Source organism: Bos javanicus, chromosome 13, assembly GCF_032452875.1.
Source record: "Bos javanicus breed banteng chromosome 13, ARS-OSU_banteng_1.0, whole genome shotgun sequence".
Taxonomy (NCBI): Eukaryota; Metazoa; Chordata; class Mammalia; order Artiodactyla; family Bovidae; genus Bos; species Bos javanicus.
Genome location: NC_083880.1, coordinates 6,822,510 through 6,847,440, shown reverse-complemented (window position 1 = coordinate 6,847,440; position 24,931 = coordinate 6,822,510). Strand labels below are relative to the sequence as shown.

Below are 24,931 nucleotides of genomic sequence, written 5' to 3'. Positions count from 1 at the left end.
TCGACCTCCTGCGGTGTTTGTGGCAGGATATCTGTGATACTGTGATTTATTATAAAAAGTACATATTTGTTCTTCCTCCATGGCTCCGGACTCACAGCTCCACAAACCCTTGGAACTTCTAAGTGAAAAAAGCGACAGGAGTATCTTTTGTTATATATAATATTTGACCTTTAGTCTTCAGTCTCACTTCAGAGACATAAAGCTGAAATGAGTATCGTTATTCGTAGCAAGACCCTTTCAACCACACCTGAGTTTATTTTAATAAACTGTTGGAAAAAGGTGACTTTTGGAAAACCCCAAAATGACCTAAGGCTGGGGTCTAGTTACCAGGGGAACCAACCATATGGGTAGAGAGTTGGAAATTTCAGCCCCACCCCCTGACCTATAGGGAGGGGAGAGGAGCTGGAGGTTGACTTCAGTCACCAGTGACCAATAATTCAATTAATCATACCTATGTAATGATGCCTCTGTAAAAATCCCAGAATTACAAGGTTCCGAGGGCTTCTGAGAATATGAATGTGAAGATTTGGGGAGACTGGTGTCTTTCGAGAAGGCATGGGGGCTCCCAACCTCTGCCTGCCTTCCTTAGGCAGGCATCTCTTTTATCTGGCTGTTTCTGAATTATGTCCTTTTGCAATAATGTAAACGATTTTCCTGAATTTTGTCAGCTGCTCTAGCAAATTAATCAAACCCGAGGATAGGGCGGTGGGAATCTCCTACTTACAGCCGATTTATAGCTGGGGGCCAGAAATGCAGGTGACAATCTGGACCTGGTATTGGCGTCTGGACTTGCGGGGAGGCAGTCTTGTGTGACTGAGTTCTTACCCACGGGGACTGACTGTCTCCTGGTAGACAGTGTCAGGATTGAGACAATAGCCACAGTTTGCATGTGTGCTACGTCACTTCAGGTGTGTCCAACTCTTTGCGACCCTATGGACTGTTGCCCACCAGGCTCTGGCAAGAATACTGGAGTGGGTGGCCACGCCCTCCTCCAGGGGATCTTCCCAACACAGGAATTGAACCTGTGTCTTTTACATCTTCTGCATTGGCAGACAGATTCTTTACCACTCTCGCCACCTGAAAGTGAAAGTCACTCAGTCGTGTCTGACTCTTTGTAACCCCATGGACTATACAGTCCATGAAATTCTCCAGGCCATAATACTGGAGTGGGTAGCCTTTCCCTCTCCAGGGGATCTTCACAACCCAGGGATTGAACCCAGGTATCCTGCAATGCAGGCGGATTCTTTACCAGCTGAGTTACAAGGGAAGCCCAAGAATACTGGAATGGATAGCCTATCTCTTCTCCAGCAGATCTTCTTGACCCAGGAACTGAAGTGGGGTCTCCTGCATTGCAGGCATATTCTTTACAAACTTAGCTATCAGAGAAGCCCCTCGTCACCTAGGAAGCCCCCAATATCCTCAGACTTGAATTAATTGCTTGCTGGTGTTGGAAAACGCACATTGGAGTATTGTAAACCCTTTTCCAGTATTCTATCACTTTGGTTTCCTCTGTAGCACCCGAGCATGTTAAGCTGATTGTTTTTGAGCCTTAGAAGATTAGTGATACAGCAGACTGGTATATAACAAAGCCCTTCAGTTCAGTTCAGTTCAGTCTAGTCGCTCAGTCGTGTCCGACTCTTTGCGACCCCATGAACTGCAGCACACGGGGTCACACAGAGTCAGACACGACTGAAGTGACTTAGCAGCAGCAGGCCTCCCTGTCCATCACCAACTCCTGGAGTTCACTCAGACTCAGTCATTGAGTCAGTGATGCCATCCAGCCATCTCATCCTCTGTTGTCCCCTTTTCCTCCTGCCTCCAATCCCTCCCAGCATCAGAGTCTTTTCCAGTGAGTCAACTTCTTCACATGAGGCGGCCAAAGTACTGGAGTTTCAGCTTTAGCATCATTCCTTCCAAAGAAATCTCAGGGCTGATCTCCTTCAGAATGGACTGGTTGGATCTCCTTGCAGTCCAAGGGACTCTCAAGAGTCTTCTCCAACACCACAGTTCAAAAGCATCAATTCTTCGGCACTCACTCACTCACTCACTCACTCTTTCTTCACAGTCCAACTCTCACATCCATACCACTGGAAAAACTGTAGCCTTGAATAGACAGACCTTTGTTGGCAAAGTAATGTCTGTGCTTTTCAATACGCTATCTAGGTTGGTCATAACTTTCCTTCCAAGAAGTAAGTGTCTTTTAATTTCTTGGCTGCAGTCACTATCTGCAGTGATTTTGGAGCCCCAAAAAATAAAGTCTGACACTGTTTCCACTGTTTCCCTATCTATTTCTCATGAAGTGATGGGACCAGATGCCATGATCTTCGTTTTCTGAATGTTGAGCTTTAAGCCAACTTTTTCACTCTCCTCTTTCACTCTCATCAAGAGGCTTTTTAGTTCCTTTTCACTTTCTGCCATAAGGGTGGTATCATCTGCATATCTGAGGTTATTGATATTTCTTCCAGCAGTTTTGATTCCAGCTTGTGCTTCTTCCAGCCCAGCGTTTTCATGATGTACTCTGCATAGAAGTTAAGTAAGCAGGGTGACAATATACAGCCTTGCTGCTGCTGCTAAGTCACTTCAGTCATGTCCAAGTCTGTGCAACCCCATAGACAGCAGCCCACCAGGCTCCCCCGTCCCTGGGATTCTCCAGGCAAGAACACTGGAGTGGGTTGCCATTTTCTTCTCCAATGCATGAAAGTGAAAAGTGAAAGTGAAGTCGCTCAGTCGTGTCTGACTCTTAGCAACTCTGTTGGCTGCAGCCTACCAGGGTCCTCTGTCCATGGGATTTTCCAGGCAAGAGTACTGGAGTGGGTTGCCATACAGCCTTGAGTAGTTAGTAAATACTCAGCAATTTTTAATTGTTGTATCAGTGACAGCAAAACAGCAGCATCAGAATATTGGCCAAACAGTGCCCATTTTCTTCAGTGTTACCTTTTAGCATGCAGCTAATTTTTCATGAAAATATCTCATCCTATTTTTAAAGAATATCAAACATTTCAAATAGAATTTCCTAATTCTGGGATGTCAAACAATCCGTCAGATTGTCCTGCATGATGCTTTGTGTCTGACAGTGCTGTGTGTGTTTGAATAATAAGAATCTAACAGTTACTGGCGTGTGCTCTCATTGCATCAGTGTCTCGTACCGTCCTTGTCAACCTGATGACAATGTTACTATCCCCATTTTAGAGGTGGGCGCCCAAGAAGTTAAGTAACCAGCAGAAGTTACACAGCACATAAGTGCCGAAGCCTGGCTAGAATCATTGTTGGTTACGATAGCTCCAGCTGCTATAACAAGAAACCCCAGAATATAGATGTATAATTGTTTACACACAGTGAGAAGCGTGTTTCTCACTCACATAAAATACAGTTTGGAGTTTCTGATTAGCAGAGGGCTCTCTTCCAAAGTATGACTCGGGGTCCCAGGTTCCTCACCTCACATAGGCCTCAGGTCATCAGAGAAAGCACAGGAGAACGGTTTATAAGATTGATGAAGCCTGGTGGGTTTGTAAGCCTGACTGCAATCATGAGCCACACATGAGGTCCCTGCAAAAGAAGGCTGGGAAGTGTGGTCCAGCGCTGTGTCCAGGAAGAAGCGTAGCCCGGAAGCCAAGGTGCTCTGGATTCCTAGTCAGTGATTGATGAAAAAACTTGTTTTTGTTTTCTTGAAAAAACAGAAACCAAACTCTCAGAATTATGAAACCAATGTAAAACATTTCCAAGAGCTTTATTTTTTTTTAGCTATTAATACGTCTGTCTATATTTTATTTTCCTGACCCCCACCAAAGGAGGACAATAATCTTCTTCCCTTGACTGTTGTGGCAGGTCTCAAGCAACTCTCTGGCGAGTGGAAAGATGGATTAAAATATAACCACTAAATAAAGACTTTGAGACTTTCAGAATTAAATTGTGTGCTTGTAGTTTTCCTGGAAACCACAAAAAAGCAGTCACTAAGGTGGTCTTAAAAGATTTAAAGACATGAGTATGAATGATAGGAAGTCTCAGCTACTACTTAGATTGTGATTAGGACATCAAACAATTATATAATTTCTGTATTATATTTTTCTTTTTCTCATTTTGAAGTCTTCAGGCTAAATATGTTATTATACAATGCTTTTGGTTTTAATAGAAAAAAAAAATACAAACCTAAGATTAATGGCTTTGACTAGACAGTTTAATTTATAAAGTGACAGTTCTTCTAGGAGTGTTAACCTCAAGGATCTGTCTGGCCATTTAAGGGAATTATTAAGAAAGCAGAGAATTCTAACTCCAAGGCCGTTGGGTTCCATTGGTGTGGAGACATCAGCATCTTCAGAATCTAAGGTTCTATGTCCATTCTAACACCATAATCACTTGCAAAGTGGGGAAATGGAACCAGTCCATGCTTATTTAAAAATCTATTTAAAAACAGTCTTCACTGTAACAAATTAGTGTGATTGACTTTTTAACCAAATAGGTCCCATGCGTGAAAACGCTTGAGATTCTTTGTACATAATCAGAGCCCCGAAGGGTATGTTCTAGTCACTTCTCCACTCAGTGAACATTTCTAGAATATGCTTGTGTCAGACACTCTGACAAGTGCAGGGAACGTAGAGGAGTGTGTGCAAGACGAACTCTTGCCTTCACTGGACTTTCAACTACAGAGACTCAAAAATTCCAAGCAAACCAAAACCTGAACAGTTGCATCGAAAACCATGAAATGCTCAGCTGGGAGCTGTAGGAGCGAGAAGAAGAGCTGCTAGATTGAGGGGAGGGTCCGGTAAAGGTGCTCTTTCCTGGAGAAAACTGAAGCGGCCATGAGTCACGGAATCCTGGTTAGAGCGCTGTGTGAGTGGGGCGTTCCCAGGGAACGGAGGGAGAAGACCCAAAATGCTGCAGCTTTGGCATCTGCTGTGTTCACGTGTTATTTCTTATAATTCTGAATTCCAGTACAGTACTTTGCTACTCTGGTTTTAAAGATACCATGTTAAGTTCTTATACTTGTAGGACACGCTCGAGTCTGCACAGTCCTTATACACTCAGTGTAAAATACTTCACTGCACTTTAAAATGCTGACATGCAGGTTCATTGTAGACAGTGGTCTATTTTTAGGCTCGAGGAATTCAAACCCACTTCTCCAGAAGAACTTTTAGAGATAAACACTCATATAAAATATTCTCTTAAACAGCCCCACTGTTTATAATATGATTTGATGCTCTGTTGAAATCTCCACAGAAAGCATCAAGTACATCTTGGTTCAAACTTTTCCAGGCCAAGGTCATATTTTCTGATGAGTTTGAAGATCATGTTGATGGATGAAACTGGTGAAGTGTTGACATACATTTGGACGATTAATCATTTTATTCCTCTCAACACCAAAATCATGCCCAGTGTGTTTTGTAATTGACTCAGTGATAATTTAGGGAAGAGATAATCCTGAAAAGTTAATCTTAACAACTTGTTTGTCTGGGTGAGCATTTCTCTGTTAGGCAAACAGCTCAATTTATACAAATCTCAATGTATTTTTTGAAGTATTTTGCCCATGTACCATTAATAAATATCTGAAGACCATTGTCATCTTTTCAAATTCTTTTTTATCTCCCTTCCTAACTCTCCTTGATACTTTGTGGTTTAGCTCAGTTTATTTAGATGTTTTTCTGTCGTAAACTTGGTGGGGTTGGGAGTGTTAGAAGTGAGTTTGAATTGGCCATTTGTGTTTTTGTAGATCTCAAGGGATTGTTATCAAGTCCCCTGGCCTCCTGGTTTCTTCCTTCTAATTCTGGGTCTTTTTCATGCTCAAAAGAAAATCATTTGCTTTAAGACAGACATCACCCTGGTCAAGTTACAGGCTGTCTGCTTGGACACACGGTCACTCTGATCTTTTAAAAATTAATTTATTCTCTGTTACTTCTGGTGCCTGGACTGCCAGGAAGTCTCACTGGGTTCTCTCTGTATCTCCAGGAAATGTGAGGATAAATTTTCCTCTGGACTTCTCTTTTAGGGACAGATATCTTAAGTAATGTGATTGGAAATTTTCAACCTATTTGTGAACAGTTCAGTTCAGTTCAGTCACTCAGTCGTGTCCGACTCTTTGCGACCCCATGAATCACAGCACGCCAGGCCTCCCTGTTCATCACCAACTCCCGGAGTTCACTCAAACTCACATCCATCCAGTCGGTGATGCCATCCAGCCATCTCATCCTCTGTCGTCCCCTTCTCCTCCTGCCCCCAATCCCTCCCAGCATCAGAGTCTTTTCCAATGAGTCAACTCTTCGCATGAGGTGGCCAAAGTACTGGAGTTTCATCTTTAGCATCATTCCTTCCAGTGAACACCCAGGACTGATCTCCTTTAGAATGGACTGGTTGTATCTCCATGCAGTCCAAGGGACTCTCAAGAGTCTTCTCCAACACCACGGTTCAAAAGCATCAATTCTTCAGTGCTCAGCTGTCTTCACAGTCCAACTCTCACATCCATACATGACTACTGGAAAAACCATAGCCTTGACTAGACAAACCTTTGTTGGCAAAGTAATGTCTCTGCTTTTGAATATGCTATCTAGGTTGGTCATAACTTTCCTTCCAAGGAGTAAGCATCTTTTAATTTCATGGATGTGGTGGTAATGTTTCTCCTTTGGGGTCTGCACTGTGGATTCATTCCAGCTAACCCCTTCTTTTAATGCCATCTTATAGAATACAGTTCTAGACTAGGAAGAAAATTGTCATTTCTGCTTTCTTCTTTTGTTAAAATTATGCTAAAATATATATAACATTCATAGGGCTGCAAAGAGTTGGACATGACTGAAGCGACTGAGCATGCACACACGTGCACACACTGCATAAGAGTTACCATGGTAACCATTTCAGGTGTGCTTTGCAGTGGCGCTTAGTACATTTACCTTATTGTACAACCGTCACCCCCCTCCATCTCCAGAACTTTTCACCTTCTCCAACTGAAACTCTGTGCCCATTAAGTAATGACTCCCTAATTCTGCCTCCCTCCAGCCCCTGGCAACCACCTTCTTGCTTCCCATCTCTGCATTTTGACTTCTAGGCGCCTCATGCAAGTGGAATCATGCAATATTTGTCCTTTTGTGTCTGGCTTATTTCACTGAGCTTAGTGTCTTCAGAGCTGACCCATGCTGTGCCATGTGTCAGAATGTCAACTCTTTTTAAAGCTGAAAATTCCATTGTATGTGCAGACCATGTTTTGCTCATTGATATCTTGATGAACATTGGGTTGCTTGCTTCTATGTTTAGGCTTTTGTGAATAAAGCTGCTATGAGCCTTGTGTACAAATATCTGAGTCCCTGCTTTTACTTGTTTTGGGTATATACTGTGATGTGGAATTGTTAGATCATATGGTAATTCTGTGTTTAATTTATTGAGGAACTACTGTATAGTTTTCTATCTTCTTGATCCCTGTTGTAATCACGTGACCATTTCCTGGCTGAAGAGGGTGATAAGGGATGAAGGGGCTTAAGGGGCTTCTGCTCTCTCAGGGATTGTCTTTGGTTAGACTGTTCTTTTTAATTGATGAATGATGCCTGAGGAAAAAATTCTTTGGCTTCATGCTAATGAATTCCTGAAAGAATAAAAGGCCCCACAACACGGAGCCCTGGGAATTGTGGATTTGAGCCTTAGGCGGCTGGATGTGACGAGGGCTGCTGGGTAGCAGACTCAAACGACACGTTGTCTTCAAACTCCTCCCTTGAGGTTAATGAGACATCACAAGAAACAGCGATCCACGAGTGTCTTACAGTGGACTTCCCGGTATAATACATCCGTACTTATTAGATACCCCCAGGTACGACCCTCAGATGCAAGCAGTAATGAGGCCAGACTCTGGGACATGGTGCCAGAGGCATGGGTCTGGCGGGTGAGCTCAGTGATACCCCCCTCCCAGGAGATGGCACAGGGCCTGCTGTGCCCAGAGCTAACAGACCTCTGTCCTGCAGGTTACAGGTGGCTTCCTGCCTTGCATACAGAAACACTAGATACCCAGAGAACATTTTCTATTTTCCAGAACTTTCCAAATTGCTATGTCAGTTGCTCTCATAGGAGTTATGCAATGATACCTAAGAATTAAAATCAGTTAGCCTCCGTGTTGTTCCAGCTAACGCACGTGCTTGCGTCATCTTTGGCTGCGCAAGAGGATGTCACCCCTGCCCCAGGCTTGGCCACCTCCCCCGCTGCATCCAGCGACTGCACTCTGGGACTTGAGCTCCCCTCTGTTCAGTCCTTAGGAAAAGCAGAATCAGAGAGGATTATCTGAAGGATATACACTCCCTCTGTTCTTCTTAGAAACTCCGACATTTATCTATCCCTGGATTAAGAGAGATCATCAAAAAAAAAAAAAAAGGAATTCCTGGCTGACCCCTCATGGAAGAAATTTGCCTGCTGACCTCCTTTGCGTGATGCTGTAATACACAGCCTTACAAAGCCCCTTGTTCTCCAGATGCTGTCTTCACCCGCCCGCTGTACGCGGTACCTGCTGCGGGTAAAGCCCTGCAAGAGGAGTGGCTCCCTGGACTCCATGCCAGGAAGTGTTCTTCTTTGAGCAGTTGGTCTGTGTGATCCCATTCTACTGCACGGACCCCTGTCTGCTCGTTGCCCCCGGGAAGCTGGGAGACCAGGCAGCCCTCTGCCTCCAGCATGGGGGCAGAGCTCAGGCTCGATTTTGTGTGAAGTCATGCCTGTCTTTAACTTATTTTGTAAGTTCTTCTTTTTCTTTTTTTCATTCCCTCACTGAGGCGAGGTTGAGTGGTCTGATTTTTGTAAGCTGCTTAACTCTTTTAAGAAGTAAACTGAGGGGATAAATATGAATCAGGTGTCCTCACTTTTGAATGTTTAGAGGACAAGATGTGTATCAATTGCCAGTTTCAGGTAACTGGAATATGCTCAGTATAGCTGGCCTGAAAACCATTCTTGTTCTGAGTATGACTAAACCCTAGGCTCCGTGCTGTCCTGATCTCGGAATCCTCCCCCTGCCAGTGCTGTGCTTGGCATGTAGTAGGTGTTCAGTTAACATCCCCTAAGATTTGAACAAACAGGATCTGTCTGCCCCTGAGTTACCCACGAGCACAGCCTGGAGATTCTCAGAAGCAAAGAGAAGCCAAGATTCTCTGGTGTTTTCTACCCCTTCGTCGCACGTGGAGGGGAGGAAACACAGCTGGCGCCTCTAACGGTCTTCGTCTCCCCTCCGCAGACTCATATTTCCAGACTCCCTCCTGGCGCGGTGGCCGGACAATCCGTGGCGATTGAAGGAGGCGTCTGCCGCCTGGAGAGCCCGGTGAGCTGAGCCTTCCAGCGGAACCCGGAGCGTCGAGGGCATCACCGAACCCGGGCTCCACGGGGTTCTAACGGAAGTTGGATGTTTAACCTTCCTCGTTTCATAACTTCTGTCGCAGCCTCGTGCGTCCCTCGCGCATCCCTCGCGACACTAGTGCTGCTGTAGTTAGTGCTTGGCAACACGCGGGTCTTGGGCGGGGGAGCGGGATGCGGTGTGTGTGAGTGTGTGTGTGCGCGTGTGCTCGCTTCTTCAATGAATTAGAAACTCCTCCTTATTATGTAACCTCAGACCAGGAATGATTAAATCATCTTCCCAAAATGCGTGCTTTAACTGTTTACAGGTAAAACCTAAAGTTGCAGGAAGTGGTTGATTTCACAAAGCAGTACCGACTGTGTTGATGTAACATGTAATGTGTCTGAAACTGCAGAGTAAATCTACTTGTTGCAATGATGGACAGTGGCCGTGCTCCTGATAACAGTGCTAGTAACAAAGTATTTTTATTTGTTAGCCAGTTTAAGTGGATCCTGTGGTGACTTAAACTGTTGTTCTCATCCCTCATATGGGGCATTTTTCTTTAACAAAGAATGGTTTCAGTGAAACAATCTAGCAGAGAATTAAGGTCAGAACCTTTTTAAATAATAGTCTTATTGATAAAGTTTGTACTTCCTTCCTCAAGCTTTTCTAAGCTTAAATCCTGCATAGTTTCGAGCTGTGTGTACTGTATTATGAAAGAATATGTAAAGAGAACATACAGTAATGCAGTCCTTAATCTGTGTATAATGGAATGTTATTTACAATGTAACACTGTAAATAAGAAAGCAAAATTTATGGGAAAATTCAATATTATCTTTGTTTCTTGTTTAAATATATTTTTAAGATAAAAGGCACAAAAATAAAAGAAGCATATTGCTGGATATAGTGTGTGATTCTCCTCTGACTAATAAATTATCTTTTGAATCCTAGAGTGGAGAGTTGTTTTTTATTTTGTTTGTAAAAAGTTACTTTTTCCAGAAATCATACCTGTATGCCTCTAGCTGTGCTTCTGATTGTTCAAAATCCAGTTTTATCTCTGTTATTAGACTGGACACCAGCAAGATGAAAGATGAACTTAGTGCATGATTGTGTGGTCAGTGTAGAAGTCCCTAAAATTTCCACTGTAATTTGATTAAAAAAAAATAATGAAGGAAAGGAATAGGAACACTTTGCTTTGAGAAATGGCAATGGCAACTGAAAAGTCAATAGTTTCAGTTGATAAATTGCTTCTAAATGTTATATTTAGTGATTCTGGAGCCACATAAGAAAACCAAGACTTTCCTTTTGATTTTACATGTAAGAGGTAACTATCAAGAAGATACTAAAGATAGACGTGCTGGGGAGGAAGTTCCCACCATATAATCATGGCTCTGGGCGGTAACTGATAAAGCCCCAGATGAAATTATACACTTGACATCGATGTATGGCCAAATTATAAAGGAAAGACAACCAAAATGGAGTGGGTATAAATATGAATGATTTGGGAGTTGCTGACTTATATCCCTCATACAAGCAATTACGTTTGTCTCATTGTGTCCTTGTAGACAGGTCGGTGCCGTAGTATCTGTTTCTCATTCTTAATGAGGCCAAGAACTTCGTAAGAGATCGGCTGGCTGGTAGGGAGCCTTTGGCTTCAAAAGCTTTCAAAGACCTGTTACCTGTTGGCAGGGTTTTTTTCAGGAACTGGATTGGATCACATAAAACTATCAGGACACTTTGGAATCTGAAAATCATCTGACCTATTTCACCAGGAATGCCATTTCTTTCATCTCCTTTTGACTTTATCCCATTCACATTTGAAAGTTTGGGCTTGTTAAACACCATTTTTATGAAGAGTTTAAAAACTGGTCAGTATAAAAGGCACAGCCCCTTCAAAAACAGTCCATTAAGAATGTTTTTCTAGTTGTTGGTTTTTTTAATATAAGGACTGTTGTGAAACCAAGAAGGGGAAAAATGACACGTAAGGATCATGGAGGCAAAAAGTAATGGGGGTAGTATAAGTGCCTTGATTATAAGATCAGATATTGAAGAAAAGATAGTGGAACGAGAAGAAGACTCTGACAGATATAAGATCAACATCGTTTCGCTCAAAAGCAGGAAAGGTAGAAAGGAACAAGAATATAACCTCATTCCCAAGTTTGGCCTCTGTCACCAAGACTCTGAAGCTCTGTTTGAAGGTGCCCACTTTTAATGTGGATGATCCGGTTTTCTGTTTCTTTTTAAGGCCTGGGCATTTGAGGTCTGGTTCTCTTGGACATAGCCATCCCTGTGATCCTCTCTGAGTTTAGAAACGGGGATTTCTTCTGACCTTGGCAAGGAGGCAGAGGGTGTGCACTGTATCCTGAGGAGTCCTTGTGTGGACCTACTGGCGTGGAAGTCTTGTCTGGACTCTGTCCTCGCTTGTCACCTCTGCCAGCTCTCTCTGTTTCCTGTGTGTGTGCCTGCGGTGGGTACTTTCTCATCCTCTAACTGCCTTTTCTAAATGTGCACTTGAACTCAGATACCAATGTCTGTTAGAACTGTGTGAGTGAACTCCGGGAGTTGGTGATGGACAGGGAGGCCTGGCGTGCTGCGATTCATGGGGTCACAAAGAGTCGGACACGACTGAGCGACTGAACTGAACTGAACTGATTAAGTATACATAAACAAGTCATCAGTACTAGTCTGAGATGCTTGTCTGTGAGCAAAATGGATGTGTTTTAGTTTATTGACGTGGGGACATCTCTTGGTTGCTCAGAAGCCTTTTGTCATCTGGCCCCATGTTCGGGAGTGGTGATGTTCATTCTGGGTACCTGAGATGAGCAAGATTACTCTGTTGCAACAGATGGAGGGTGTGAGAGAGGGGAGCAGGGACTGAAGAAGGGAAGATTTTAAAAAGTGCTAGAATTATCAATTATTGTGAAATTTTAAAAAATCTGATCATTGTTACAAAAGCGATCTATGCTTACTATAATAAAAATAAAAGCAAGAAAAAAATTAATTCATAACCCCATTTCCCTAGAGACAACGGTTTTTAACACTTTAGCTTGTATCCTTTAGTTTCTATTCTTAAAGATTCTTCTTATGCATGAATTTTCTGTGCTTTTAACACACAAGTCAGATTATATTGAACCCCTAAATGGAGTTATATAGCCTTCAGTTTTCACTTAATAATATTATGGAAAGCTGTCCAAACCTGTAGGGTTACATATACCTCATTACCCACTTCCCCTCCCACAAGGCTGATTTGGCTAATTCACATAGGTATATGAATACATATATTTTATATGAAAACTGTTATAAACCCTTCAGAGTTCTGACCTCTATTTTCAGCACCTATTCTTGGAGACCATTATATATAAAGATATAATCTGAAAAAGTATTATAAAGTATTAGCTAAAAAAGTATTATTTTCCCTTATAGATTATTATAAAATATTGAGTATAGTTCTATGCTGTATAGTAGGTCCTTGTTGGTTATCTGTTTTTTATATAGTGTATCAGTTAATCCCAAGCTCCTAATGTATCCCTCCTCTTCCTTTTCCCTTTAGTATATAGTTAAATTCTTAAACAATGCCTCCTAACATTAAAAAAAAGTATGTATTTCTTGAGTCAAACCCATCAACTTTCCTCTGACAGGAGCCCTCTAATTGCTCAATAGTGTGAACCCCTCTGTGCCCTGAAGCCCAGTCTTTTTGCCCTACTTAGGGCTGCAGTGGTGGGTCATGGTGGGGTTTGGATTTCCAGAGAGACTATCTGGAGGTGGAAGTGGAAGTAGGTGGAAGTAGGGGTAGGTGGAAGTCCCCCGCCCCCAAACTGGTCTAAGAAAAGGTTGAACCCAGAAGATGAGCCTTTGTGTGGACGATGACTTCGTTTGCCTTTAGCTGTATTCTGAGGACTGATGCTGAAGCTGAAACTCCAATACTTTGGCCACCTGATTCGAAGAGCTGACTCATTTGACAGACCCCGATGCTGGGGAAGATTGAGAGCAGGAGGGGATGAGATGGATGGCATCACCGACTCAATGGACATGAGTTTGGGTGGACTCCGGGAGTGATGATGGACACGCAGGCCTGGTGTGCTGCAGTCCATGGGGCCGCAAAGAGTTGGACACAACTGAGTGACCGAACTGAACTGAACTGAAACTCTTCCCCCACAGCTGGATGAGCCGGGGAAGGAGGTGTGGGTGGGCATACCTCTGGGGCTGCAGGTGGGAGTGAGTGAGCGGTGGTGGGCAACAGAAGGTAGTCCTTTCGTATTAATATTTATTCTGGGGTGTTAGAATTCTTAAGCAATACATCGCCTCTCCCCAGCACTTAATTTGGGGGAACTGAACGATGTACCCGCCCAGATATCTGCCATCAGAGCCCCACAGGCTGACCAAGTTGACCAAGCTGCGTTTCTTTTCCCGCCCACCTGGCCCTGAGGTGGACGGCCACAGAAAGGGTTAACGGGGGAACTGGCAGGGCCCTTGCTCTGAGGCTGCACACTCAGCTTCCAGAAGCCCATCCGCCAAGCCCAGAACGATTCTTCCCGACCAGCTGTTGGAAGCCAGAGGGAGAGCGAGCACGGTGGGTGCTCCTTGAGGTGCTGGCGTCCCCGGAGCCCTGAAACCACAGTGGCAACGCTGGAAAAACCAGGCGAGGGTCTCTCTGCCTGAAACTGCCGTCGGGGTTTCGCTGATTGTCAGCAGAGCTTCAGAAGCTGCCAAGAAAAAAAATCTAAACAGTTCCTTTACCGTCTGCTTTGCTATTATGCTGAAGATACAAAGGGTTGCTCCTAAAACGGCCATTCCTGGGCTTGGGAAATCCAGCAGTGTTTAACAGAAGATCTCATTCTTCTACTATATTAAGGGAAATGAATGTTTCTTTTGCATTTAGAAGCAGTAAGATTTGAATCTTTCCATTCAAGATTTCCCCCCAAGCCTGTTAACTAGCTGCCACTCTGTCCAGTTAATGCTCCCACCATTCTTCTGGATGGTCAGACCCAAATCCTTGTTTGTTTGTTTTTTTTTCCATGTTTCACAGCACAGTGAACTGCCCCCAAACCCTAGTAGCTTTGACAATGGCTTTTTTATTTGCTTATAGCTCTGTCAGTGAGACTCAGCCTCTCTCAGTGGCTTTCCAGTGCTTTCACTGGTAGGCACTGGTGCTCAGCTGAGCTGAAGGGTAAGACAGGGGCTGGGCTGCGGAGCATCCTTTCTCCATGTAGGCTCAGGGCCTCTCCCTCTGTTCGAGGCTTCTCGACATGGTCCTTTCAGACCATCTCTCCTACAAGATGTGGTGCCTTCAGGTTCCCAGCAGCACAAAAACAGAAGCTGCTGCCTGTGGAATATGGGAATCTTACTTCCCCAACCAAGGGATGAGCCCTTGTCCCCTGCATTAGAAGGTGGATTCTTAACCTCAGGACCGTCAGGGAATTCCCTTGCCGTGCCTTTTTAAGATTAAGTTCAGGACTGGCCCAACATTTGCTTCATTTATTGCTTACATCAAGTCCCCTGGCTCAGTCCAGATTCAAGAGGAAGGGGCTGCATAAGGGCATGAATACAGAGTCAAGATATACAGGGGCCACTCACCCAACATCCTTGAATCTACTTTCTCTCCTGTTTTACAACGAATCCATTAAGAAATTCTATTGGCCCTCCTTTTTTAACATTTATTTATTTGGCTGCGCTCAGTTGCTGCATGCAAGATCTTCAATCTTCATTGCAGCGTTCGGGATCTTTTTTAAGCTGTGGCATGCGAACTCTTAATTGCAGCATATGGGATCTGGTTTCCTGACCAGGAATCGAACTCAGGCCCCTTGCCTTGGAAGTGCAGAGTTTTAGCCACTGTTGCTGCTGCTGCTGCTAAGTCGCTTCAGTCGTGTCCGACTCCGTGCGACCCCATAGACGGCAGCCCACCGGGCTCCCCCATTCCTGGGATTCTCCAGGCAAGAACACTGGAGTGGGTTGCCATTTCCTTCTCCAATGCATGCAAGTGGAAAGTGAAAAGTGAAAGTGAAGTCGCTCAGTCGTGTCCGACTCCCAGCGAGCCTACCAGGCTCCTCCATCCATGGGATTTTCCAGGCAAGAGTACTGGAGTGGGTTGCCATTTAGCCACTAGATCACTAAGAAAGTCCCTCCTGTTGCTGCTCCTTTAAAGTATATCTGGAAGCCAACCACTTCTCACCAGGCCACTGCAGCCATCCAGATCGTCTCTGCCCTGGCTCATCACAGCAGGGCCCTGCACTGGCCCCCTGTGTCTGCACTTGTCCCTCAGGTACTTGTCTACCTGGCAGCCAGGTGAAATGCAACCAGGGTGCTCCTCTTCTCAAATCTTTCCAGTACCTCTTGTCCCAGAGCCCTTAGGAGACCCGAGGCTCTGCTCCCTGTCGTTCTCTGGCATGCTGCCTGCCCTTGCTCACTCTGCTCTGACCATCCTGGCCTCCTTGCTGTTCTTGGAGCAGCTTAGACATGCTCCTATCTCAGAACCACTGTGCCTGCTTTTACCCCTCCTTGGAAAACACTTTCCAGATAGATCCGCATGGCTTATTTCTTCCTCAGCTCCTTCAACTCTGTTCAAATATTACCTTCTCAGTGAGCACCCTCCTCACCACACTCCCCCGCAGCCTGCTCCATCATCTTCTTGCATTATTTATTTGCCTCTGGCACTCACCACTTTCTACTCTACCATCTAACGGACATCTTTGTTGGTTTAGAGGCCTCCCTCTGTGTGAAAGTAAGCTCCCTGGAAACAGCATCTCTGTGTCACTCACGCTATCGCTCCAGCACCTGAGACACTGCCTGGCACATAATAGGTCTTCAGTAAATATTGTTAAATGGGTAAATGAAGGCTCCTCATGGTGACATGGAAGAGCCGGTGTGCAGTGGTGTAGTACTCCCCTAGGAAATTAGCACAAACTTACCAGCTTGAGACAACACGAGATTATCACCCCACAGTCCTGTAAGTCACAAGTCCCTGGCTGGTTCCTTTCTCCGTCTCCTGTGGTTCAAAATCAAGATGGCGGCAGGGCTGTATTCCTTGTGAGAGGTACCACGGGACAATGTTTTTCCAGCTCTTTCAGGCTGTGGGCAGGATTCTGTTCCCTGAGGCTGTAAGAATGAGATTCCCATGTCCCTGCTGGCTGCTGGCTGGGGGTTGTTTTCAGTTTTCACTGACACTCTTGGTTCCTGGCCCCTTTTGTCTGTCTTCAAAGCCAGTGACAGCTGGGTTGAGTCCCTCTCATGCTTTGAATCCCTGACTAATCTCCTTTCCAACAGATCTCTTCTGGCTACCGTGAGGAAATGTTCTCCACTTTTAAGAGCTCTTCTGATTTGATTGGGCCCAGCTGAACAAGCCAGGATAATCTCCCCATCTCAAGGTCCATACTGTAATCACATCTGCAAAGTCCCTTTTGCCATGCAAGCAACATGTTACAGGTTGTGGGGAGCTGGGCGTCTTTGAGGGCCATTATTCTGCCTTTCAGAAGCATCAATAGTGCAGTGAACTGAGGCAGGAGAACACAGGCTGGCTCTGCCAGGCTAACCTCCTATGTGATCTTGAACAAGTGGCTTAGGTTCTTAGAGGTCACAATTTCCTCCTGTGCTGCTGCTGCTGCTGCTGCTAAGTCGCTTCAGTCATGTCCGACTCTGTACGACCCCATAGACGGCAGCCCATCAGGCTCCCCTATCCCTGGGATTCTCCAGGCAAGAACACTGGAGTGGGTTGCCATTTCCTTCTCCAATGCATGAAAGTGAAAAGTGAAAGTGAAAAGTGAAAGTGAAAAGTGAAAGTGAAGTCGCTCAGTCGTGTCCGACTCTAGCGACCCCATGGACTGCAGCCTACCAAGCTCCTCCATCCATGGGATTTTCCAGGCAAGAGTACTGGAGTGGGGTGCCATTGCCTTCTCCATCCTCCTGTGCTAAACTAAGGTAATTGAATTAAGTTAAAGATCCATAAGAGTTTAGCTTCCTTAAAAATAGTGACTCATTGTTATACAGAGTGAGGTAGGTCAGAAAGAGAAATATTGTATACTGACGTGTATGTGGAATCCAGAGTGATGGTACTGATGAAATTATTTGCAGGGCAGCAATGGAGATGTGGACATAGATAAAAGACTTATGGGCTATTTGGGGGGAAGGAAGGAGAGGGTGGGATGTATGGAGAGAGTAACATGGAAACATACGTTACCGTTTGCAGAATAGATAGCCAATGGGAATTTGCTGTATGACTCAGGGAGCTCAAACGGGCTCTGTGATAAGCTAGAGGGGTGGGAGGCAGGTTCAAGAGGGAGGTGTACCTATGGATGAGTCATGTTGAGGCTTGACAGAAACCAACACAATACTGTAAAGCAATTATCCTTCAATTGAAAATAAATAAATTAAAAAAAAATAGTGGCTCAGACTCTGCACTCCCAAAGCAGGGGACCTTGATTTGATCCCTGGTTGGGGAACTAGATCCCACATGCTGCGACTAACGGTTCACACATCACAACTAAAGATCTCACACGCTGCGACCAAGACCTGGCACAGTCAGGTAAATGAATGTTTTAAAAAGTTGTGGACCTGTGATGCCACAGTTCCTCCAGCCCCCTTCACACCTTTATACGACCTACTCTGAATACTGTGTTTTGTGTGCTGGTTTATTAAGCAAATGTCTAAAACCTTGGCACACCATATAGAAATAGTCTCAAATATCGACGGTAGAAGTACGTAATACAGCACTTCCGAGGACAATTTGGCAATATGTTGGAAACGCCACATGCATTTGCCCTCTAAGAGAGAAACATACTTCTGGGCATCTGTCTTATTGATACACCTGCACACATACCAAAATGACAAATGTGCAAGGATATTTGTTTAGCATGTTTATAATAGCAGATTATTGGGGATCAGAAGGGCTTTGCAGGTGGTGTTAGTGGGAAAGAATCCACCTGCCAGTGCAGGAGATAGAAGAGACAAGGGTTCAATCCCTGGGTCGGGAAAAAGCCCTTGAAGTAGGAAATGGCAAACTGCATTCTTGCCTGGAAAATTCCATGGACAGAGGAGCTTGGTAGGGTATAGTCCATGGAGTGGCAAAGGAGTTGGACACAATTAAGGGCACACCTTAGCGATAACCCACACTTACGACAAAGGTGTCAGATGAACTACAGTCTATCCATAGAATGGAATAATATTAAGCTGCTGAAAAGGAAGATGCGTTTATCTTTTTGATGATGTGGAAAGATCTTCAGGATATATTAGATGAAAAGGGCAAAGTAAAGATTGGTGTGTATAACTTTCTGTCTTTGGGATAAGGATTAGGACAAAGACTATGTACAAATATCTTCTTGTAGGCATACATAAATTCTGGGAGGATACATAAGGAAAAAAGATGAATACTATCTATAGGGTAACAACTCTAAGGATAATGAATGGAGTAAATAAGGGACTGGATGAGAGAAAACATGTTAATGTCACTACTCACTTTATATTCTCGGAAGGCCTCTTGCTCTTAGATGTGCTCTTCCATCCCTTAAAGCTGGCCTCCGTGAGGCACTGAAGTAAGGGTTACCATCTGCGATCTGCTCTCATCTAGCTCCCCTGCCCAATTCTTGAGCAGCTGCCCAAATCAGACGCTCTGGTCAAACCAGACTTCTTACCAGAGACAAAGGATTCAGTGTCAATTACCAAAATCTCTTCCATTGCTTCAGTGTCTGGTCATATTTTCCATGTTTTGCTTTAATTTCATTTGATTCATATTTATAACTAAGGGGCTAGCAGCAGATGATTGATTCCCAAGACATGAAACTCTTTTATTTAAGGCAATGCTGGCTGCAAGATAGATAACCCCCCAAGTCTCAAAGTCTTATTATGATGAAGCTTTCTCACACAGATGAAGTCCAAGTGACAGCTGTCCTCCGACAATGATTCAGGGACTGAGGACCTTCATGCATGGATAGAACAACTAGGCAGAATATCAACATGGAAATAAAAGACTCGAATAGCACTGTATATAATGTGCACCTAGAGACATGTTTAGAATACTTCACCCAACAGTAGCAGAATACACACTCTCTTAAAGGCCCATGAAACATTCTTTAGGTCAGACTTTATGACTGGCCATATGTAGACAGCTGTCTTCTTTCTTCCTCTGTGAATGTGGTGTCCTAAGCTCCTCCCACATGACGTCATTTTACCTTAATCAACTCTTTAAAGGCCATATCTCCAAAATGGTCACTTTCTGAGGTACTGGGGTAAAGGCTTCAACATATGAATGAATGTTGTGGGGAACAAGTCAACCTATGTGAAGTGAAAAAAAAAAAGTGAAGGGGTTAGTTACTCAGTCATGTCCAACTCCTTGCAACCCCGTGTAGCCCACCAGGCTCCTCTGTCCATGGGATTCTCAAGGCAAGAATATTGAAGTGGGTGGCCATTCCCTTCTCCAGAGAACCTTCCTGACCCAGGGATCAAACCCAGTCTCCTGCATTGCAGGTGGATTCTTTACCATCTGAGGCACCACAGAAGTCCCTAATTCAACACAAAAGATTTTATAAATAAACATTTGCTTGTTTGAATGAGGACCCCTTGTAAAGGAAACAAAAATTTATAGTTCCCAAGTGTTAACATAAGTTATTTAAAAATAATGCCACTTGTATAAACACAAAACTAGGTAGAAACGTCTTACGTGTATAGCTCTTTTTTTTTTTTAACTTTACAATATTGTATTGGTTTTGCCATATATCAACATGAATCTGCCACAGGTATACACATGTTCCCCATCCTGAACCCTCCTCCCTCCTCCCTCCCCGTACCATCCCTCTGGGTCGTCCCAGTGCACCAGCCCCAAGCATCCAGCGTTTAGTCATAATCCCAGTAGATTTGCAAGTGAATACAACAAAATCCAAAATTAATAAAGTTCATTTTAACAATGATATAAGAGCATGGATTATAATTACATTGTTTTTGTCATTGTTTTGTCTCAAATCATCATTTAATTTTGGTCATTATGGCTTTTATTAATAGTTCTAAAATTTCCATGTGTTTTTCTTTAAATCTTACATTTCTTTGCTGAGACTTTCTGCTTTTTATTCATTTGTTTCAGGCATGTTCCTAATTGTTTGTTGAAGCATGTTTATAACAGCTTGTTTAAAATCTTCGTCAGACAGCCCTAACATCTTGGTGTTGACACTTGTTGATTTGTCTTTCTAGTTGAGATCGTCCTGATTCTTGGTATGAGTGGTGTTTGAAACCTGGATATGTAGGATATTATGTTTGAAGTCTCTGGATCTTATTTAAAAACCTTATCTTTCAGCAGAACTCTTCTGACAACACCCTGGTGGGAGAAGGGGAATGCTCCCTTACTACTTGCCAGACAAAAGTGGAAAGCATGCCCCACTCAGCTGCACTGACACTCATGGGGGAATGGCTTCTTATTACTGCTTGGTGGGGTGTGAGTGTAGGGTCCCACTAAGTTTTTGCAGACACCATGCCAGCTGGTGGGGGTCATGAGGAGGACATGTTGTCTGTACTCCCTAGAAGAGATGGAAGTTTCTAGTGCCCACTTGGCCTTCTCTGACATGACTTGGCAGAGGGGGTGTGGGACGCCTGTCACAACCTGATGTGGGGAGAAGTCTAGGCTGTCCCCTTGACCTTCACTGGAAGGGGTGGGATGGAGATGCACGCTTAGCCTGTGAAGTTTGGCTGGCACAGAGCACTATTATCTAAAAGTTTCTTGTTTTGCTGGGCTGCTCCTTGTCTGTCCATTGGAATGGAGAGAGCAGTCTTTCCTCGGGGCTTGTTTTGTCTGTGCCTGTTGGTGTCCCTGGGTTACTAGCTTCTCCAGCACCCAGTCTGGACACATGAGGCGAAGTGAACACTCAGCCTGCTCATGCCTTGTTCAGGGGCCCAACTGCTCTGACTTCTTTGCTCCACCTTTCCAGCTTTTCTTCTTATTTTTTACAGATAACGTCCCATGTTTTTTCAGCTGTGCTTAGTGGAAGGAATAGAGGAAAGTACTACTTCATCTTTCCAGAGGCAGATTGTTATTACAGAAGTAGTTATGTGGAAACCGAACTCATTGACTTGACTCCTGCTTTTGCACTTGATAGCCATCATCTGACATGATTGGCATTACACTTCCTTTTGGATAATAAACTTGTCTTTAACTACCTACCCATTATTTTTCTAGCCAGTCCACTTTAAACACACCCTGGGAAATTGTGATGCAGCTGCTTCATGAAAAATTCCTAATTGAGAGTTGACCTCTGCACTTACTGCTGACAAAGATTGGCACACAGACTGCTATATGTACTATCTCTGGTCAACCCTGAACAATGAAAATAATCCACTCAGGCTATCGTTTCCGTGCAACTTGCCTGGCCGTGCCTTTCTTCTCCAGCTACCTGAAATCTTTGTCTGGTGTCACCATTACCACAACTTCAAATGCAAATGCAAATAAAATTGCCTTTCACGTATTAGTTACAAAGTGACCCTGAATATGTTTGTTTTAATTTATTTTTGTCATCAAAATGAAAACATTTCTAATTACAAAATTCTTTGAATTCATGGGTTCTGGAGGCAATATCTATAAACTTACAGGAGCCCACATACTCCAGTTTGAGAAACTCAGGGCTTACTATTTCCAAATCTAGTTGGTTAATGAGAGGAGTTTTTAATGTAATATAAGCTAGCCTGCAGGTCTGTTAAACACTGGGGCACGTGAATGGGGGAAGGGGCCCAGCGGGCACCATCTGGCCAGTGGAGGAATGATGAGAAGTTTATTCTTTGCACATCATATCCCTGGACACCACCATTTCCAGTGTGATCCAGCTGATTTCCAACTACCAGTATATGCGTCTCTCTGCCCAAGGGTTCTCTCCAGAATGACCTGTGACAGGCCAGGAGTGCTAAGGAATGAACACTTTCTGGAGCAGTCCTCAACGCATGATCCTCAGGAGCTGAGGTTTTTAGCCTCACTTTGGGATGGGATTTCGGTGAGGCCTGTGTGTGCACCACTGCCCAGGATGTCCATGTAGTATTTCCAGTTTCCCATGGGGGTGACTTCCTCACTAATGCATCCTTTATTGACTGCATTTCCTTTCTTGCCACGTGTTTCCACTCTCAGCATTTCTTGTACCTCCCAAAGAAAATCCTTGCACTCAAATTCTCATCTCAGGGTTTACTTCTGGAAGAAAAGTATTTCAGAGTACTTTTACTTATTACACCTCATTTGACCCATACAACAATTCTGGAAGGTAGAAAGTTATATTAATCAAGAACTGTGAAGGAATGTGGGCCCCATATTCTGGTTTTTTTTTTTTTTTTTTTTTACAGTATCCCAAGAATAGCACCTGGCATACTATAGATGCTTAATAAATAATTGATGAGTAAAGGAAGAAACTGATGCTCCTTTAAGTACTTTGATCCAATTGCCAGTGAGAGAACCAGGACTCCAAACACAGTACTCTCTCCACTTTCCACTCAGGGTCCTGTTGCCAACCCTCTTGTCTCAGATCGTGGTTTGTGGAAGAACCTATAGTTAACTTAAACATGCCAGTATCATTGGCCAGTTCTAAACCACAGTGATGTCAATGGTTTTAGGACTGGTGGAACTGCTCTGTTAGTAAAAATATTAAAGACATTTATGACTTGAATGGCCAAGTCTGTTAGTTCATATCACACAGACATTGGGGATCACATTCCCGTAGTAACCATCTGGAGCAGCCTGGCCCCATAAAATAGAGGCAAGTAGTCTTTTTCGGCTGCAAGTTAGTTAAAGCACTCCTAACCCAGCTTTGTTTTTATGCTTTCCTCATCAGCAATGTGAACATCTTAAAGTCACTTTGCTTGGAGGAACCTCATTCTTTTTTTTTTTAATTAATTAATTTTTTATTGAAGGATAATTGCTTTACAGAATTTTGCTGTTTTCTGTCAAACCTCAACATGAACCAGCTATAGGTATACATATATCCCCTCCTTTTTGAAACTCCCTCCCATCTCCTTCTCCACCCCACCCCTTAGGTTGTCACTTTGTTTGGAGGAACCTCATTCTTTTTAACAGTCTGATTTGGGCTTAAAAAATCATTTTGTACCTAATTTGTGCATTCTAATGAGTTCTGTAATAAAGGGACATTTGCAGGTAAAATCATATTCAGGAGTAGAAACAAAGAAAAAAATTTCCATTGTAGTTAGCAATGAATTAGATACTAACTCATTAATCAGATTTTACTCAATTCATGCATGTTCCCGCAAATGAATGGTTATTCTGTTGAAACCACTTTGATTCCCAGGCACTGCTTTCCCTAAACTCCTTAGAGTCATCAGGCACATTAAAGGATATCCAATTTCATTGGTCTAAGCTGAGTGATCGCAATTCATCAAGGCATGAAAAGTCTGTCCAGTCTTGTGGAATATCATTAAATGGTTCAAGGACATTTCTAATCTTAATGATGGCCAAGGGGGAACAACTATTATGATGATGAATGGGAATGAATATCTGGAGAAAGTTCAAGGCATGTTATACTTACAAAGACTAATACACGTTGTTTATCTAAATCATCCAACTGATTAAAGAAACACACAAAGCCCAAGACAGTTAAAAGCAGAGAACCAAATAGGGTTTGACCTACCCTGGTATATTTATCGCTGACCATGTCATGCGTGTAAAATGTATTGCTCCACCAAGATGCTTGTGTATATAAATCGGGAGGGTCTTTTGAGGCTGATGTTGAGTAATATAGGCTGTCCAGTTTATTGCCTGGCTAAATATTTATATAAAATGAGTTCATTGATGGTGGAGAAGCCTCCATAAAAGGAGTCTTTCAATGTTACCAACTGATTAGCTACAATGCCCAGAGCTCAGTGAGACTGAGGTGGTGGTAACGTTGGTACTTTGGCTCCTGAAACCAATTCCTGAGCTGCTCACTGTTTTTGATCCCTGATCTGAGTTAGATCATTTTGTGTGTGTGGAACCAAGTAAAACACTACCTTCTTGGCGCTAAGAGCAGTTCTGAGTCTGTAAGGAAAGGGAAAATGCTTTTTGGTACACACCCAGGAGAAGAATGCTCTTCGGAGCCATCTCTTGAGGGGAGAATATGTCTATTGAAGGCACACTGTTTTTTAGAACAGGCAGTCAATGATGGGTTAAATGAAGGAAGACTCATTTCATATCATAAAGGCCAGAGAATAAATCTCTCCTGCAGGGGGACTTTGTTTTGGCTGACCTTTCCCTGGGCAGCAGGAAGAAAACAATCAACCACATAGGTGGCTGGGAGGACAATGGGCCATGATCCAAAGACTTAATCATACTGCATATCTTTTCAGTAGTTCTGGGAGAGGTAGGTTATAGGGCTAGAATAGTGTAGCCATTCCTTAAAGAATTGTTTAAAGATAAGCTGGAGTAACAGAAGACTTCGAGTTAAAAGCTTTCTTCACTCGAAGTCTGACACAGCTCACCCTTAAGGTTTTCTTCAGACCTCCCTGGTTTCTCTTTCCCCATATCTTTTCATGGTTTCTCTCTGCTTCCCACCCTCTGAACACTGGTGGTCTCGGGGCTTGGTTCCCAGCCCTCTTGTCTCCATGGACAATCTTACTGAGTCTGATGGCTTGAACTGCACCTGAACTCCAGACTGTTGACTTGCATCTCCATGGTGACATCCAATAAAGCATTTTCATAACATGTCAAACCTTCGT

General features: G+C 43.7%; 1 protein-coding gene across 6 annotated transcripts in view; it reads left to right on the top strand.

Moving 5' to 3' along the window:
- TASP1 (taspase 1) overlaps window positions 1–24,931 on the top strand; it is a 315,861-nt gene that overhangs the window by 251,909 nt on the left and 39,021 nt on the right. For 5 of the 6 annotated variants that reach the window (XM_061435628.1, XM_061435627.1, XM_061435623.1 and 2 more), the window contains one exon: window positions 9,185–10,230. The exons of the other annotated variant lie outside the window; for it this stretch is intronic. In XM_061435628.1, the coding sequence (XP_061291612.1) occupies window positions 9,185–9,277 (93 nt within the window). In that variant the 3' untranslated portion in view covers window positions 9,278–10,230. Of the gene's footprint in view, window positions 1–9,184; window positions 10,231–24,931 lie in introns of those variants that run through there. 6 annotated transcript variants of the gene reach the window in all.